The 16105-nt window shown below is 42.8% G+C and overlaps 1 protein-coding gene across 1 annotated transcript in view; it reads right to left on the bottom strand.

The window, feature by feature from the left end:
* Window positions 1-16105, bottom strand: part of usp43a (ubiquitin specific peptidase 43a) — a 456330-nt gene that overhangs the window by 164679 nt on the left and 275546 nt on the right. Inside the window, exon 6 of the mRNA XM_080208928.1 lies at window positions 15547-15694. Coding sequence (XP_080065054.1) covers window positions 15547-15694 — 148 coding nt within the window. The remainder of the gene's footprint in view (window positions 1-15546; window positions 15695-16105) is intronic.

The raw sequence follows: 16105 nt of genomic DNA, 5'->3' as shown, positions 1-16105 counted from the left end.
GCTGTGAATTTTATTAACTCTCATCCAGGCTCTGTTGTGTAAGATGCAGCATAGTATTAGCATTCTGACAACACACCACAGGGTGAGTTGTGAAGTCCCTCCAATAATCCCCAAACTCAAATTGCCTGTCTACATAACAACCGTTCAAAGCAATTCCTGGGCTGTCAAGCACAGTGGGATATCCAGAGGACGTGAAAGGTGCTAAATAAATGCAATCAAAATCTAAATAAAATCAGTAGACTTATGAATTTAGTGCATTGTTGCGTGCTCACGCATTATTCCTTTGCAAGGTCAACGTTGCTTTGCTGTACGAGAAATACATGTTACCTTAGACAGCTGAGCATCATGGTGTGTTCTCCGTATGACCTTGGATGTCCAGTTTCTACCTGTGCCAATGCTGCTCTCAAATCAGTAACTTTAGCAGCCTGGCAAACACAATGGGCTTTCTTGTACCAACACTGCCACAATCTCTTCTGCTCTGATCCACATTGGACCTCTGCCAAATTCCCTCTGCTTTCTTACACCTGTCTCAATAGTGGGTGTTATTAATGGAACATGGACTGGGAAATCAGCATTAGCACAGTGTCTTGAATTGGTGCATAACAAACTGAAAGCTTTTCAATTGGTAAGTTTGCACCTTTCCATGCATTTATCTAGAATTACAGAAATGTTTGGAGGCTAAAGTCTAAATGCACAATCGTATAAGTGCACTACTGTGAAAATGTCCTTTGGTTACTATGCATTTGCCTGAACACATCTGCAAGGTTTCTCACTAATTACTACTTTCGAAAAACATTTTTAAAGCCTTCTATTGTAAAATTTTTCTTGTACAAATTCTCTGAAAAGAATGAACATGAGATGTACATCCACAATGTTCCAAAAATATAATGGCCAGAGGAAATCTTCCTTACTGCTCATCCACTCATAACTTACATCAGCTCCAAGACACAGAGGAATTTCATTTCTTTATGCGTTAACTGGAAATCAATGCTATGCATCATTTGTACGTTTCCTGGAGGCATACATGTTTCAATATGTGACTGACTGAAGGCTTCTATATAGATTTACTGAGTACTTTGTCACTGATGCAAAGGCAGTGCTTGCAGCCGGACTGGCACCACCAGAGGAGGGGGGGAGAGGGGTGGCGTTGCCAGAGGAGGGGGGGTGGTGCCGCCAGAGGAACGGGGGGGGGGGGGGGGGGGGGGTGGCACCGCCGCCAGAGGAGGGGGGGGGATGGTGCCACCAGAGAGAGGCTAAATTGGTTAAAGAGGGAAATGCCTCTGTACTATTGAATAGTGCTCTCTCTCTCTTAAAACGCATCTCCAAGAGACCTTTTTTTGTCCTTTTTTTCTGAGCAAGGTGGTTTCCAGCTAAGTATTTGTCAGAACGCTAACAGGAACAGAATTTTGTGGCTCCAATCAAACCATTTTCAAAGAAACAAGAAAACTATTCTCAGCTTGTACACTTGTTTCACGCAGTCCACTGCCTGCTTACCAGGGTATTATTTATAGAGTCGGATTAATACTGAGGGAACGTTTTGAAGCTGTTTAAGAGACAAGTCAGTGTTCCTAGTCGAGCAGATGGGCCCAATGTGCGTCACAACATAAATCCCCCGATTGTAGAAGCCCAAGGAGGGAAGAAAATAACTTAATGCGTCACACACTAAACTTGCAAAACTATATTTGGTGCTTTAGCAGGGAAGGCACAGAACCATGCAATGATACAAGAAAGACTAAACTTGAACTTGGAAATCAAAATATCTATGCATCTGTGAATTTCATTTGGGCAGAGCATGCAGTCAGCATATTATTTTTTTGAAAAGACTGCTGTGCTGCCTCGATGTAAATTCTCACATTGTGTAGTCAGCGTCAGTAATGACCTTGCCTGACAGTGATGCTGCTTCTGAAATGGTTGTGGACCCCACTGGGTAGATCGTGTTACTGCTTTGTAACCCCCTCTGTGACAATATGTCAGGTTCGTACATTAGAATGCGGTATAGTAGCTTAAGAGCAGAGTCAGCGTGGTTAGATCCCGTAACCTTTGTAGGTTATTCTCGCCCACATTTTAGTCGCCTCTGCTCACGTTACATTTCCGAGGACACAACAGGTCAACTTCACCAAAAATCTTAACATTAGAATTCTATGTAACCAACTTTCAATGGGGCGCAGGTCTCCACATACATCATTGATGTCAGTTCAGTCTTTTCAAGGGCATTTTGAAAGGAACAAAAGTGAAACGCAGAAAGTGAAATAGAACTTTGGTTCCATAGATAGAGATATCGGTTCTGGTTTCCATATTACAAAAAGGAGCAAACATTACTGGGGCAGATAAAGATTTACATGCGCGATTCCCGAACTCTGATGCAACCACTTTGAGACTAGACTGAACAGGTTGGAGCTCCTTTCTTTAGAGGATAGAAGGCTGAGGAGGTCACCAAATCATGAAGGGGTTTGACAGAATAGGTGTAATGAAGATGCTTTTATTTCCAATAACCTGCTCTGACATTCAGTTTGGGTTCCACCAGGCTCACTCAGCACATGGTCTCATTACAGCATTGGTTCAAACATCGGCAAAAGAGCTGAATTCCAGAGATGAGGCACAACTGACTGCTCTTGATATCAAAGCAGCATTTGATGCAGTTTGACATCAAGGTGTCCCGAGTAAAACTGGAGTCAATGGGAATCAGGAGAAAACTATCCATACCTGGCACAAAGGAAGATGCCCGTGATCGCTGGCAATCCAATATCTTAGTTCCAGAACATCGCTGCAGGTGTTCCTCAAGGTAGTGTCTTCGGCCCAACCACCTTCAGCTGCTTCATCAATGACCTTTCTTCCATCAGGTCAGAAGTAGGAATGTTTTTTAATAATTAAACAATGTTTAGCATCACTTCTGACTCCTCAGATACTAAAACAGTCCACGTCCAAACGCAGCAAAACCTTGGTTGGGTTGACCCGTGACAAGTAACATTCACACCACACAAGTGCCAGGCAATGACTTTCTCCAACAAAGAAGAATCTATTTATCGCCTTTGATATTTAAAAACATTAAAATTGCCAAATCCCCCACAACACCACCCTGGTAGTGATCATTGACCAGAAACTCAACTGCACTGGTCCTATAAATACTGTGGTTACAAGAAAAGGTCAGATGCTAGGAATCCTGTGGCAAGTTACTCACTTCTTGACGCTCTAAAGCCTTTACAAGGCACAAGTCACGAGTGCAATGGAATACTCTCCACTTGCCTGAATGTGTGCAGCTCCATCAACACTTAAGAAGCTTGACACCATTCAGGAAAAAGCAGCCAGCTAGACTGGCACCCAATCCACAAACATTCACTCCCTCCGCCACTGATGCACAGTGGCAGTGGTGTGTACTATCTACAAGATGCACTGCAGGAATGAACCATAGCTCCTGAGACAGCAATGTCCAAACACACGACCACTACTACCTAGAAGGGCAAGAGCAGCAGACATATGGGCACTCCACTCTGCAAGTTCCTCTCTAAGCCACTCACCATCCTGACTTGGGAATATAGCGCCGTTCCTTCACTGTCGCTGGGTCAACATCCTGGAATTCCCTCTCTAACGGCACTGTGGGTGTATCTACACCACATGGATAAAAGCAGCTCAGGAAGGCAGCTCCCCACCACCTTTGGGAGAGTATTTGGGACGGGCAATGAATACCGGTCCAGACAGCCACACCCACATCCCATGAATCAACTTTTAAAATTGTGGGAAAGTCAAAACTAAGGTCATAAATACGTGGCTCTAAAGAAATCATATTTGACCCAAAACATTTTTCATATTTCTCTCCACAATTGCTGTCAGAACTATTGTGTATTTCCAGCACTTTCTACTTCTATGTCATAAGCATGCTAATCACTGAGAAATCCAAAAGAAATTCCAACCAAACTTATTTTTCCAGAGGGTAAGGGTGTGCAATTTATTACAGATGGAATACTTGAGGAATGTAACAGATTCATTTACAGGACAGCTTGATTAAGTTTGTGAGGGAGGAAATAGAATGCAAACAACGTTAGACAAATCAGAGTGACTGGGTAATTGTATGAAAAATAAATACAGGGATAGACTCGTACAGATTTAAAAATAATATAAATCCACCAATAAATAATGCTATTTATTTAAATTTAAACAAACCCCATGTCACTGTTCAGTGATAGGAATGCATTTAATTCCTTATCTCACTATGTTGGACAATCGCAATGCAATGTCACGGTTCTACCTGTCGTTACAATTTAATCACAGAATGGAGTACAATCTCTATAGTGCAGAAGGAGGCTATTCAGCCCATCGAGACAGTACTGACACAATCATACCCAGGCTCTACCCCATAACCCCCACATTTTTAGCCTGCTAGCTCCCCCTGACACAAAGGGGCAATTTCGCATAGCCAATCAGCCTAACCCGCACATCTTTGGCGTGTGGGAGGAAACCAGAGCACCCGGAGGAAATCCATGCAGATACAGGGAGAACTTGCGGACAAATTGGGTTGGGGGGCCAGGGAGGAGAGAGAAAGGAGGAGGAGGTGCTTGCAGACTCTGCACAGACAATCACCCAAGCGGGAATCGAACCCGGGTCCCTGGAGCAGCGAGGCAGCAGTGCTAACCACAGTGCCATCATGCCACTCAAAATCCTTTATTCGAGTTCACAGCAAAATTAACAGGAAGTTTAACAGGAGGAATCACAAGTTAAAAGTTGCATCTGTACTATGTCACCAGACTAAATGTTTCTTTTGCAGAGATATCACTCAGAGGCCGTACACGATACCTGCTGTGTCTACCTGCTCATTGTGAAAGGTACAAAACAACATACTGACAGACCTGATCATCTAGGCTAAAACCAGTTAAATATATGTTGTAAGATTTCTAATCACACCAGAAGGAAGAAGTATATAAATACACAAGCAGCAGTACCATGTTCAACCTACACTGAACTTTAATCTGCCTCAAACATTGTCGAGAGCTTCAATCTTAAAGATCCTTCTAATGGAGCCTTTGATGCAACAAGGACACTGGGCTGCTCCACTGGAATTCTGTTTTACCATTACCATGTGGAAACAAAGGGATGAAGGATACAGAAAACCAATAACCAGAAAAATCAGCAGGCTTCTATTACATCCTAGATCACAAAGACATCTCACACTGGGCGTGTAACGAGAAACAAAAAGAAGGGAAGCAATCTGAAAACTGCAAGTAAGTGGAATTTAGGCTGGGGTGATAAGGTATCTGGTCTCTCGTGGTCAGCAAGAGAGCAGAGATCCAACACACACCAGTTTTATCATGGATATATGTCACTGTTCAGTGATAGGAATGCATTTAATCCCTGATGTTTCCATGGTGAGTACATAGTTGTTCCTTTTCATCATCTTGTGGAGGAAGGGAACAACCTATTAGTTTCCTAGCCTAGAAAAATTGCATGTTACCCTTGACATGTGAGTAATACATGATCAGAATTTGAGCTGGCGAGGCCAGAACTGATCACCTCCTCTGAGTACGGCAGCTCAGGCGCTATGATGTTCAAAAGCTTTGCACCAGGTGTTCGCATAACTAGTTCCAATCAAAATGAGTGTTTTTTTGAGCAAATGCTACTGGCGAAGGCTAGCATTTTTTTAAAAAGAAAACAGACCACTGCACAGAAGGAGTGTGTGCACGTGCAGGCAAATCTTCAAGGTGAAGCATTTGTACTCTCCTGAAACTCCAAATCTCACTTATCTATCTAACAAAGCTGTCAGCTATCAGGGAACATTTCAAAATCCTTCACTGCCTTAGTTAGCAAAAAAAGTTAGAATTCTATTCACTGACCTATTTCGTGAAAGGATTAAAAAATTTGCGTGTCACAACACCCTATCAGCCTTCCTGTACTTGGAAGCTCAAATGTCAAATTGAAACAGAGATAATAACAATTTGTTCCTCCTGGGAAACATTCAAAATTATTTGCTTTTAAAAGGCAAATCCATTGAATTTTCTTCAGTCCAATACTCTCTGCTCCAAGAGACCAGAAAATCTCTTAATTTCATCCTCAAATGTATTTTTGATGCAGTAACCACCACCCCCCAAGGTAGAGAATTCCAAAGGTTCTCCTCGAGTCCACTAAATGACTGACCCCTCATCCTGACACTGTGCCCCCCTCCCACCCTCCATGATCTAGATTCCCCAGCAGACAAAACCATCTTTTTTTTTAAAATTCACTCCTGGGTCATGGGCATTGCTGGCTGGCTAGCATTTATTGCCCATCCTAGTTGCCCCTGTTCAGAGGGCAGTTGAGAGTCAACCACATTGCTGTGGCTCTGGAGTCACATGTAGGCCAGATCGGGTAAGTGCAGAAGGAAGCCATTCAGCCCATTGAGCCTGCACCAACAACAATCCCACCCAGGTCCCAACGCTGCAATTCTGCATATTCACCCTCCTAATCCCTCTGACACTAAGAGGCAATTTACCATGGCCAATCAACCTAAGCCACACATCTTTGGACTGTGGGAGAAAACTGGAACACATGGAGGAAACTCGTGTAGAATGGGGAGAACATGCAAACTCCACATAGACAGTCACCCGAGGCTGGAATTGAACCCAGGTGCTTGGCACTGAAAGGCAGCAGTGCTAACCATTATGCCACTATGCCGCCCTATAGGGACATTAGTGAACCAGATGGGTTTTTCCAACAATGATTTCATGGTTATCAGTAGATTCTTAATTCCAGATTTTTTTTAATTGAATTCAGATTCCACCATCTGCCGTGGTGGGATTCGAACCCGGATCCCCAGAACCTAAGCTGAGTTTCCAGATCAATAGTCTAGCGATAACACCACTCGGTCATCACCGCGCCACCCCCCTCCCCCCCCCACCCTCAATTGCAGCAATGAGGGAAGTAAGTATGACATTTCTAGAACAGTTCATTTGAACATAATTTTAGATGGGTGCTCCTTCTCCCAACAGCACAATAAAGCCCACAAGCAAGGGGGGTGGGGGGGAAGAGAGAGATAGAAGGAACGGATGCCAGACCAAACATTCGTCATCCTTGTGCAAGCTGAAGATAAGAGGTCAAGAGTTTCCCAAAGCAATTGGGCAGGGTTGGAGAACACAATTATTTCCTAACTACAAATTCTGCTCCAAAAATAGTTCTTTACTATAATTTCCACTTTGATTAATATTGCTGAAAATGTGTTTATCACACAAAAAACATTTGATAAATTTTCCACCCGAGTACTCTGATTTTAAGTGACTGAAAATGGCTTTTCAAAAACAGACAGAACCATTTGTTAGTTATACTGCAACACAGCAGTCGCTTTCTTAATAAATTTCAAAAAACTAAGTCAAAAGCTTTCATAACATGTCTAGTGTCTAGCTTCGTGCCTTAAATGAGCCAGCTTAATTTTTGAAGCCTCCTCAAAGCCATGAAAACAAGTGCAATTGACGTAATTTGAATCCCTTCTGTTGAACACTTAGATAAAAATATCAGGCTTTAGAAAGTCAGCCAGATAAATTGAAAGTGATTAGAATTTCAAATATCGGCACTCAAAATATGTGCTTTTATATTCAAATTCTGAACTACCCATGTGGCGTACCATTTGTTCCGCAATGGAATTTTGTTCTTACTTTAGAGTAATGTTTTTTTGCCTTTGAACTACATATCGGAATGAAAGAAATTATTTCATATAAATCAGTATGGTGGTTAGTTAGCATTGTTGCCTCAAGGCGCCAAGGACCCATGTTCAGTTTAGGCCTTGGGTGACTACGTGGAGTTTGCATTCTGCCCATGTTCCTCTGGGTACTCCAGTTTCCTCCCACAGTCCACAGGTGTGCAGGTTAGTTGGATTGGGGATGCTAAGTTGTCCCTTAATGTCCCAAGGGGATTTTCACAGTGTCTTCATTGCAGTGTTAATGTAAGCCTACTTGTGATGAATAAATAAACTTTTACTTTAAGGTATGTACGTTTGATAGGTTAGACATGATAAATGTATATGGAATTACAGGCATAGAGCAGGGGCAAGGGCCTGGATAAGATACTCTGTTAGAGAGCTGGTGCAGGCTCAATGGGCTGAATGGCCTCCTTCTGCACGGTAGAAATTTTATGTATAACTGGCCTCTTCACATCCCATTTTGCTGCATTACCAATGGAAGCTTCCTGTGTATTTGAAGTTTAAAAGCAATACACACATTCTCCTACAAAGGATCGTTGATGTGGTATACTTCCTCCCATCGACACATTTGTGTGAAATCTCAGGATCGATTTTCTAACTGTGCTCAATGCACAAATACCATTTATACTAGGGACGACACTCAGTGGGGTCTGTACATAGTCTGGCACTTATATAATCGTAGAACGGTTATAGCAAAGACGGAGGCCATTTGATTTATCAAGCCTCTCTTCTGAATCTCTGACCGAGCATCTCAACTGGTGACCCTCTCCTGCCTTCTACCAGCAGCCCTACAATTCTTCCTTTACAGATAGCAATCCAATTTCTCCCTGAATGTTTCGATTGAAGCTGCCTCCAGCACACCCTCAGGCAGAGTATCCAGATCCTTACTATGCACTGCTTAAAAGAAAGATATTTCATCTGGTGCCATTACTCAAATCTCAGGTTCTTGATCCTTCCACCAATGAAGTCCACTTTGCCCCAAGTCCTCTGTCCAAACCACTAACAATTTTGAATATTTCTGTCAAATCGCCTCTCCACTTTCTCTTCTTCAACTGTAAGTTTCAATGGTTTCTGTACATGTAACATCAGGTCTCTCTGTTCCTGTATCCTTTATTTTATATTGTCTAAGTTCTCCCACCAAAATGCATCACTTCAGACGTCATTGCACTAAGTTTCAATGCCACTTAGGGGAGGCGATGGTCTAGTGGTATTATTGCTATCTGGGGACATGGGTTCGAATCCCGCTACAGCAGATGGTGGAATTTGAATTCAAAAAATATCATCTGGAATTAAGAATCTACTGATGACCATGAAACCACTGTCGGTTGTCAGAAAAATCCATCTGGTTCACTAATCTTTAGGGAAGGAAATCCACCATACTTACCTGGTCTGGCCAACATGTGACTCCAGAGCCACAGCAACGTGATTGATTCTCAACTGCCCTCCATCGGCAACTCGGGTTTGGCAATAAATGCTGGCCAGCCACAGAAGCCCATCTGCCATGAATGAATAAAAAAAAACTTGCTGCCCATTCCACCAACCTGTCCACCTCCTTTTGAAGTTCTGTTCTCTCCTCCTCAGAGTTCACAATAATTTCAACATAAAAACATAAGAAATAGGAACAGAACAGGTCATTTGACACTGAAACCTGTTTGGCAAGTCAATTATGAGCATCTGATGTGACCTTAACTCCACTTTCCTGCCTTTCCCCATTAACTCTTGACTTCCTTGTTAAGCAGAAGTCTGCCCCACTCAACCTTGAATATATTCAAGTTTGTTTGTTTACTTATTCCTGTCACAAGTAGGCTTACATTAACACTGCAATAAAGTTACTGTGAAAACCCCCTCGTCACCGCACTCCAGCGCCTGTTCAGGTACAGTGAAGGAGAATTTAGCATGGCCAATGCACCTAACCAGCATGTCTTTCAGAGTGTGGGAGGAAACAGGAGCACCTGGAGGAAACCCAGGCAGACACGAGGACAATGTGCAAACTCCACATAGTCACCCAAGCTGGGAATCGAACCTGGAACCCTGCTGCTGTGAGGCAGCAATGCTGACCACTGCATTACTGCTGGTCAATAACCAGTGTCCACTGCTCACTGGGTGAAAGAATTCCAAACATAAATTCCTCCTCATCTCAGCTTTAAATGGGAGACCCTTACTTTGAAACTGCGTCCCCCCCTTGTTCTTGATTTTTCCCACCAGGGAAACATCTTCTCAGTATCTATCCTGTCAAGCACCAAGACCCCTCAGAACCATACATGTTTTAATATCACCTCTCACTCTTCTAAACTCCAATGTCTATAGGCCCAACCTCTTCAACCTTTCCTCATAAAAAAAACTCCTTCATCCAGGAAATAGCCTTTTCTGACCTGCCTGCAATGCAAGTATGTCTCTCCTTAAAACAAAGGACCAAAACTGCACACAGTACTGACATTGGTCTCACCAATGCCCAATACAGTTGTAGCAAGACTTTCCTACTTTCATAATCTCTTAGTAATAAAGGCCAACATTCATTTTGCCTTCTTAATTATTTACTGTACCTGCAGGCTAACCTTTTGTGATTCATGTACAAAGACACCCAGATCCCACTGCACTGGAACATTCTGCAGTCTCTCTCTCTATTTGAATAATAATATTCTGCTTTTCCATTATTCCTGCCAAGGTGGGCCACCTCACATCTTCCCACATTATATTTTCATCTGCCAAATTTTGCTGACTCACTTAACCTATCTGTATGCAGACCCTGTGTATCGCAATTTGCCTTATTATCTACCTTCGTATCAGCAAACTTGACTACAGTATAGTCGGTTCATTCGTCCTAGTCATTAATATAGATTGTAAATAGTCGAGGTCACAGCACTGATCCCTGTGGCACTCCTCTATTTATAGTTTGCCAACCTGAAAGTGATCCATTAATCCCAACTCTCTTGTTTCCTATTAGCTAGCCAATCCTCTATCCATGCCGATGTATCATCCCAACACCATATGCTCTTATCCTGTGCAGTAATCTTTTATATGACACCGTACTGAGTGCCTTTTTGAAGTCTAAATGCACTGGTTTTCCCTCAGCCACTCTATTACATCTTCAAAGCTATGCAAATAAATTCGTCCAACACGATTTTCCTTTCACAAAACCATGCTGATTCTGCCTGATTGTATCATAATTTTGTTGCTACCATTTTAATGATGCATCACCTGCAAATTTTGAAATTGAATACCAAGGCCTAGATCATGAAAATGTATGAGGAAGAGCAGGGATGCCAACATCAATCCCTGGGTAACTGTATAAACCCTCCTCCCATCAGAAAAACAACCATTAGTGCGGCACAGTGGTTAGCACTGCTACCTTATAATGCCAGGGACCCAGGTTCGATACCCAGCTTGGGTGACTGTCTCCAATGGCTGAAGGATCAACAATCAGTGGGCACAGATTTATGATGCTTGGCAAAAGAACCAGGAGTAAAATGAGTGACAGCTTTTTTATGTAATGAATGCTTAACATTTAGAATGCATTACTAAATGGGTGGTGGCTTCATAAGAACATAAGAAATAGGAGCAGGAGTAGGCCATCTAGCCCTTCGAGCCTGCCCCGCCATTCAATAAGATCATGCTGAAAGAGAAACGAACTGAAGAGAAATAGGGAAAGGGAAGAGTGGAACAAACAAATAAACAAAGGTATAGAACATAGAACATTACAACGCAGTACAGGCCCTTCGCCTTCGATGTTGCGCTGACCAGTGGAACCAACCTAATGACCCTCTAACCTAAACTATTCCAATGTTATCCATATGCCTATCCACTGACCATTTGAATGCCCTTAAAGTTGGTGAGTCCACTGACCATTTCAACGCCCTTAAAGTTGGTGAGTCCACAACTGCTGCAGGCAGGGCATTCCACGCCCTTACTATCCTCTGAGTAAAGAACCTATGTCTGACATCCGTCGTATAATTAAACACCCCTTAATTTAAAGCTATGTCCCCTCGTGTTAGCCATCACCATCCGAGGAAAAAGGCTCTCACTGTCCACCCTATCTAACCCTCTGATCATCTTGTATGCCTCAATTAGGTCACCTCTTAACCTTCTTCTCGCTAATGAAAATAACCTCAAGTCCCTCAGCCTTACCTCATGAGACCTGATATATATGTTATATGGTAGCTCTTTTGCATACCAAACAAAGGTATATGGTATTTACCTTTATTGGCTGAGGTATAGAGTTTCAGAGCAAGCGACATTATGCTGGAATTATACAAAACATTGGTGATGGCACTGGAGCGAAGTGACTTCTTGCAAGCTGTGTCCAGCATACCTTCTAATTCTATCTTTTACTCTTGCTCTATGCTTCTAAAACTTTATTCTAATTTTTTTAAACTCTAACAATGCTCGAATTCAATCTCTTACAGATTTGACGATCCTTAGGACCCTGGCAGATGTTTGAACGGACCTACCTCGCACTAAGTTGATCTTTCTCTACACCCTAACTATAACTGTAACACTACATTCTGCACTCTCCCCTTTCCTTCTCTATGAAGGGTATGCTTTGTCTGTATAGCAAGAAACAATACTTTTCACTGAACATAAATGCATATGACAATAATAAATCAAATCAAAGCTGGGATATTGTGTGCAGTTCTGAAATCCACATTCCAGGAGGGATATGATAGCACTAGAAAGGATATACAGAAGGTTTACCAGGATGTTACTTGGACAGGAAAGTTTTAGTTATGAAGAGAGATCAGATAGACTGGAGCAGAGGAGGATGTGATTGAGATATATAAAATTATGAGGAGCATAGACAGATTAGACAGGAAAAAACCTTTCCCCTTGGTGGAGGAATTAATGACCAGGGGGCATAGATTTAAGCTAAGGGACAGGAGATTGAGGAAAAACCTTTTCATCCAGAGGATGGTGGGCATCTGGAACTCACTGCCTGAAGGGGTGGTGAAGGCAAAGACCCTCATAACATTTTAGGAGTATTTAAATATGCACTCGCTATGTCTAGGCGTACACGGCTATGGGCCAAGTGCTGGAAAAAGAGATTAGAATAGTTAGGTGGGTGTTTTTGACTGGCGCAGACACAATGGACCAAAGGACCTTTCTTTGTGCTGTAGCTCTCAATGACTCTGACTGGATTATTGCTTGAAAGGTTCTACCTCAATAGGCTGAATGGCATTCAGTGCTGCATTAGTCTATGAAATGCTAGATTTCCCTTTTACCCTGACACTTGAAACAAGAACAGGCTTAATGGAAAACAGGAACCAAATCGCTTGGCTCCTAATTACTGCCTGGAACACAGCACAATCATTTACATTGAGGTCATACAACACTTCTAAAAAAAATTGGCAATCGATTGGCAACTAATACAGTCCCAGTAATAGAGACAAATGGACAGGGGAAAGTGTTTTCAAATCAAAGCTGGAGAAAAAAAAACCCTGTATTTAAGACATCCAATTGTCAATATATAATCATTTCAATCTCAGCTCCAATTAATTTACACATTAAAAATTACTGGTAAAGGCCAAGTCTTTCACTTGGTTTAAAAATAACCCTACAGTCTCTCTGGCATCCCAATCTTTCAGAAATTATACTGGGTCTTTGGCCTCCTTCGTGTTACCTGATGCCACTTGCTGACCATGTTATCAATTCTAAATTTGAATCTGTATATCCTAGACTTGGGGCTGGATTTTAGTGAACTCCACTGCTGTGTTTGGGGACAGAGTGGTGGTGCTGGGTGATCAGATTGTTTCTGGGGCCTAATGAAGTCCTTTGGTGGCCAAGTGTGTGCTTCCACTGCTATTTAACCCACAGGAGGCCTGGGGTAAGTGGGCAGTCTTTACTGGCTGAGCTGGCATGAGGCAAGATTGCAGGTGGTGAGGATGGTGTGGGAGAGAAGTCTTCCTTGTGCCTATCAGAGGATTCCTCCTGCCCAAGGTCTTGCCAGACCACCCCCACCCCCCCAACCTTTAACCTACCCCCACAGCCTTCAAAAACCAGTGCACCTAACCACCCTCTCCAAGCCTGGTGAAGCCCCGGATTTGCTTTCAATCCAGTTTCCAGAACCTCCGCTTCTCCACGTTCTGGTTGCAGTCCCAGCTGAAACCTGGTACTGCTGAGAATATGTTGGCTGGCAGTGTTTGAAGGTGGGATTTCCTTCCACGATGGGAGCAAAGGCTTGGCTGTGTGCAAATTAACGCCTTGTTGCATACACACAATAGCTTTGGTACAGCTGGCTTTTTCCTGGGTGGGTTCCTTCCTGACCTTTACATCCCAGGTGGGGAGGGGGCTAACGCACAGCACTTGCTGCCAGTTCTATTTTGAAATACTTCCACAGATTTAGCTTATCCGTAGTACTCACCGGCTAACAGACATCACAAAATCAGTCACTCATTTCAACGATTCAAAGCTATAAAGTGTTTCCAATTTCGCTTCAGCTTTCACACTGCATGGCCCCAAACATTCAACAAGATACGCCTGGATAAGTCGGTGCTTCAAATACAAGCAACATGTCCTTTATGAATTTTGAATGCAAGCACCTTCACAATGTGGCACTCTTTGTTTACACTGCTTTGCCCAACAGATGAGAGCTTGGAAAGGTCTGAGCACACTGAATGTTGAGTTGCAGAGTCAGGAGGCACCAACATCACAAGCACATGCACTGAATTACAATAGAAGGCTTGGATTTACTACCAGTGCATAGCAGAATTACACATTAATACAAAATACAACATAACAGTGGGGGTAATTTAACAACCACTTGCTAACGTGAGTGTCAACAAATTTCTTATGGCAGCGGGAAATGCTGGGTTGAGAATATGGTTGAATCATATCCAGATCAATCGATACACAAGTTCATCTGTTAACCATATCCCAAAATAGCAGGTGCTCAACATAACCAATTATGCATTTCAATGGAAACGAACACTTGAGAATATTACAATAGGTGTTTGAACCAAAGGAGGTCAAATAACATGCAAAGTATCTCACACGATAAAGCATTCCTGCCACTTCTAAAGATCTTCACTTAAACCACAAGTGCCCTTTTCCACTCAAAACTCATTTTTACTTTAGGAGAATGAGTTTGAGTTTGTGCAGAGTACAAACAGCCAGATCTGGACTCTGGCTCTATACTATCGCAAATACCTGCTGCCAATTCCTGCTGACGGCAAGTGCACTCGTTTGCAACAGGACAGGAGAGTGGCAGAAGACGTGGACGGTCACTTTTAGTTAGGATCACCCTGACTAAACTAGAAACTGCTTTTACACAACAGACAGTAAATGTAACAGCACTGGAATGAGACACCATTTAAAACATCCACTCCAAAAGAAAATGGTGATTAGAAATATGAAAATTTTCAAAAGGAAAGGTGAACACTTACCAGTGTGTTGTATTTGGCATGTGTGTGGGGGTATGTGTGTGTGTGTGTGGCTGTGGTGTGTGTGCAGTGTGTGTGTGGTGGTGTGCATGTGTGTGTATGGGGGTGTGGGTGTGTCTGTGTGTGTGCACGCAACATGTGTGTATACGCATGCATGTGCTTGGTGTGGGGTGTGGTATTTGTGTGTGTCTGAAATTTGAGTATGTGAGTGTACATGTCTGCGTGGAGAAACAGAACATTAAAAGAAGCATTGCTCAAGTGGTGGGCTAGAATGAACCAGAGAATTATTAACCTTTGTTTTCACTCTGATGAGCAAGACTGGTGAAAAGGACAAACATTTAATTTGATTGATGCTTTTATCAGCCATTCCTGCACCTAATTATGCATGTGTGCGCGCATGGGGCACATGCATTTGTGTGCACACGGGGGCATGCGCTTTTGCCCTACTTTCACCAGGACACATTGAACATTAGTCAAGCAGGAAGCTTGTTGAACAAAGCTGACTATCTCACACACCTGACTGTCGAGTAGGAGCAGCAGAGCTTCCTCGGACAAGTGGGGCCTGAAATGCATAAACACTGTCGCCTTCACCAATTACGTTCAAGTCTTCCTCATCCGAGAAGGAACGCTCAAATCCGCTAGCATAGACCTCCGTTAAAATTATCTGGAAAGATAACAGAGAAGTGGAGGTCAGAAAATTACTGATAACGCAAGTTGTTTTGAAGAATAATTTCTATCCAATAAATATCAGTTGGGATCTTTTGCAGAGTGGCAATTATTGTCGCATTGCCACACTGCTTGAGTGTTTCCATGCCCCAGTACCAAGTCGCATTTCTTGCTGTGTCATCCAAGCCCAGATTCTCCGGAAATACAGAGTGCAGCGTCCATCAAAGAACTCCATAGTGTCCAGTAGAACACAAGTGTCTTGACTTTTCATGTTAGAAACTGTATTTGTGAGTTTAACTGTGAATGATAATGAATCGATGAACGCTAGTTCATAAGATATAGGAGCAGAATTCGGCCATATCGAGTCCGCTCCGCCATTCGATCATTGCTGATTTGCTCCTCATCCCTA

The sequence above is a fragment of the Carcharhinus amblyrhynchos genome, chromosome 21, assembly GCF_965287045.1.
Source record: "Carcharhinus amblyrhynchos chromosome 21, sCarAmb.v2.hapA, whole genome shotgun sequence".
Taxonomy (NCBI): Eukaryota; Metazoa; Chordata; class Chondrichthyes; order Carcharhiniformes; family Carcharhinidae; genus Carcharhinus; species Carcharhinus amblyrhynchos.
Note: the sequence above shows the minus strand (reverse complement) of the source record. Positions and strands in the feature narration are given on the sequence as shown.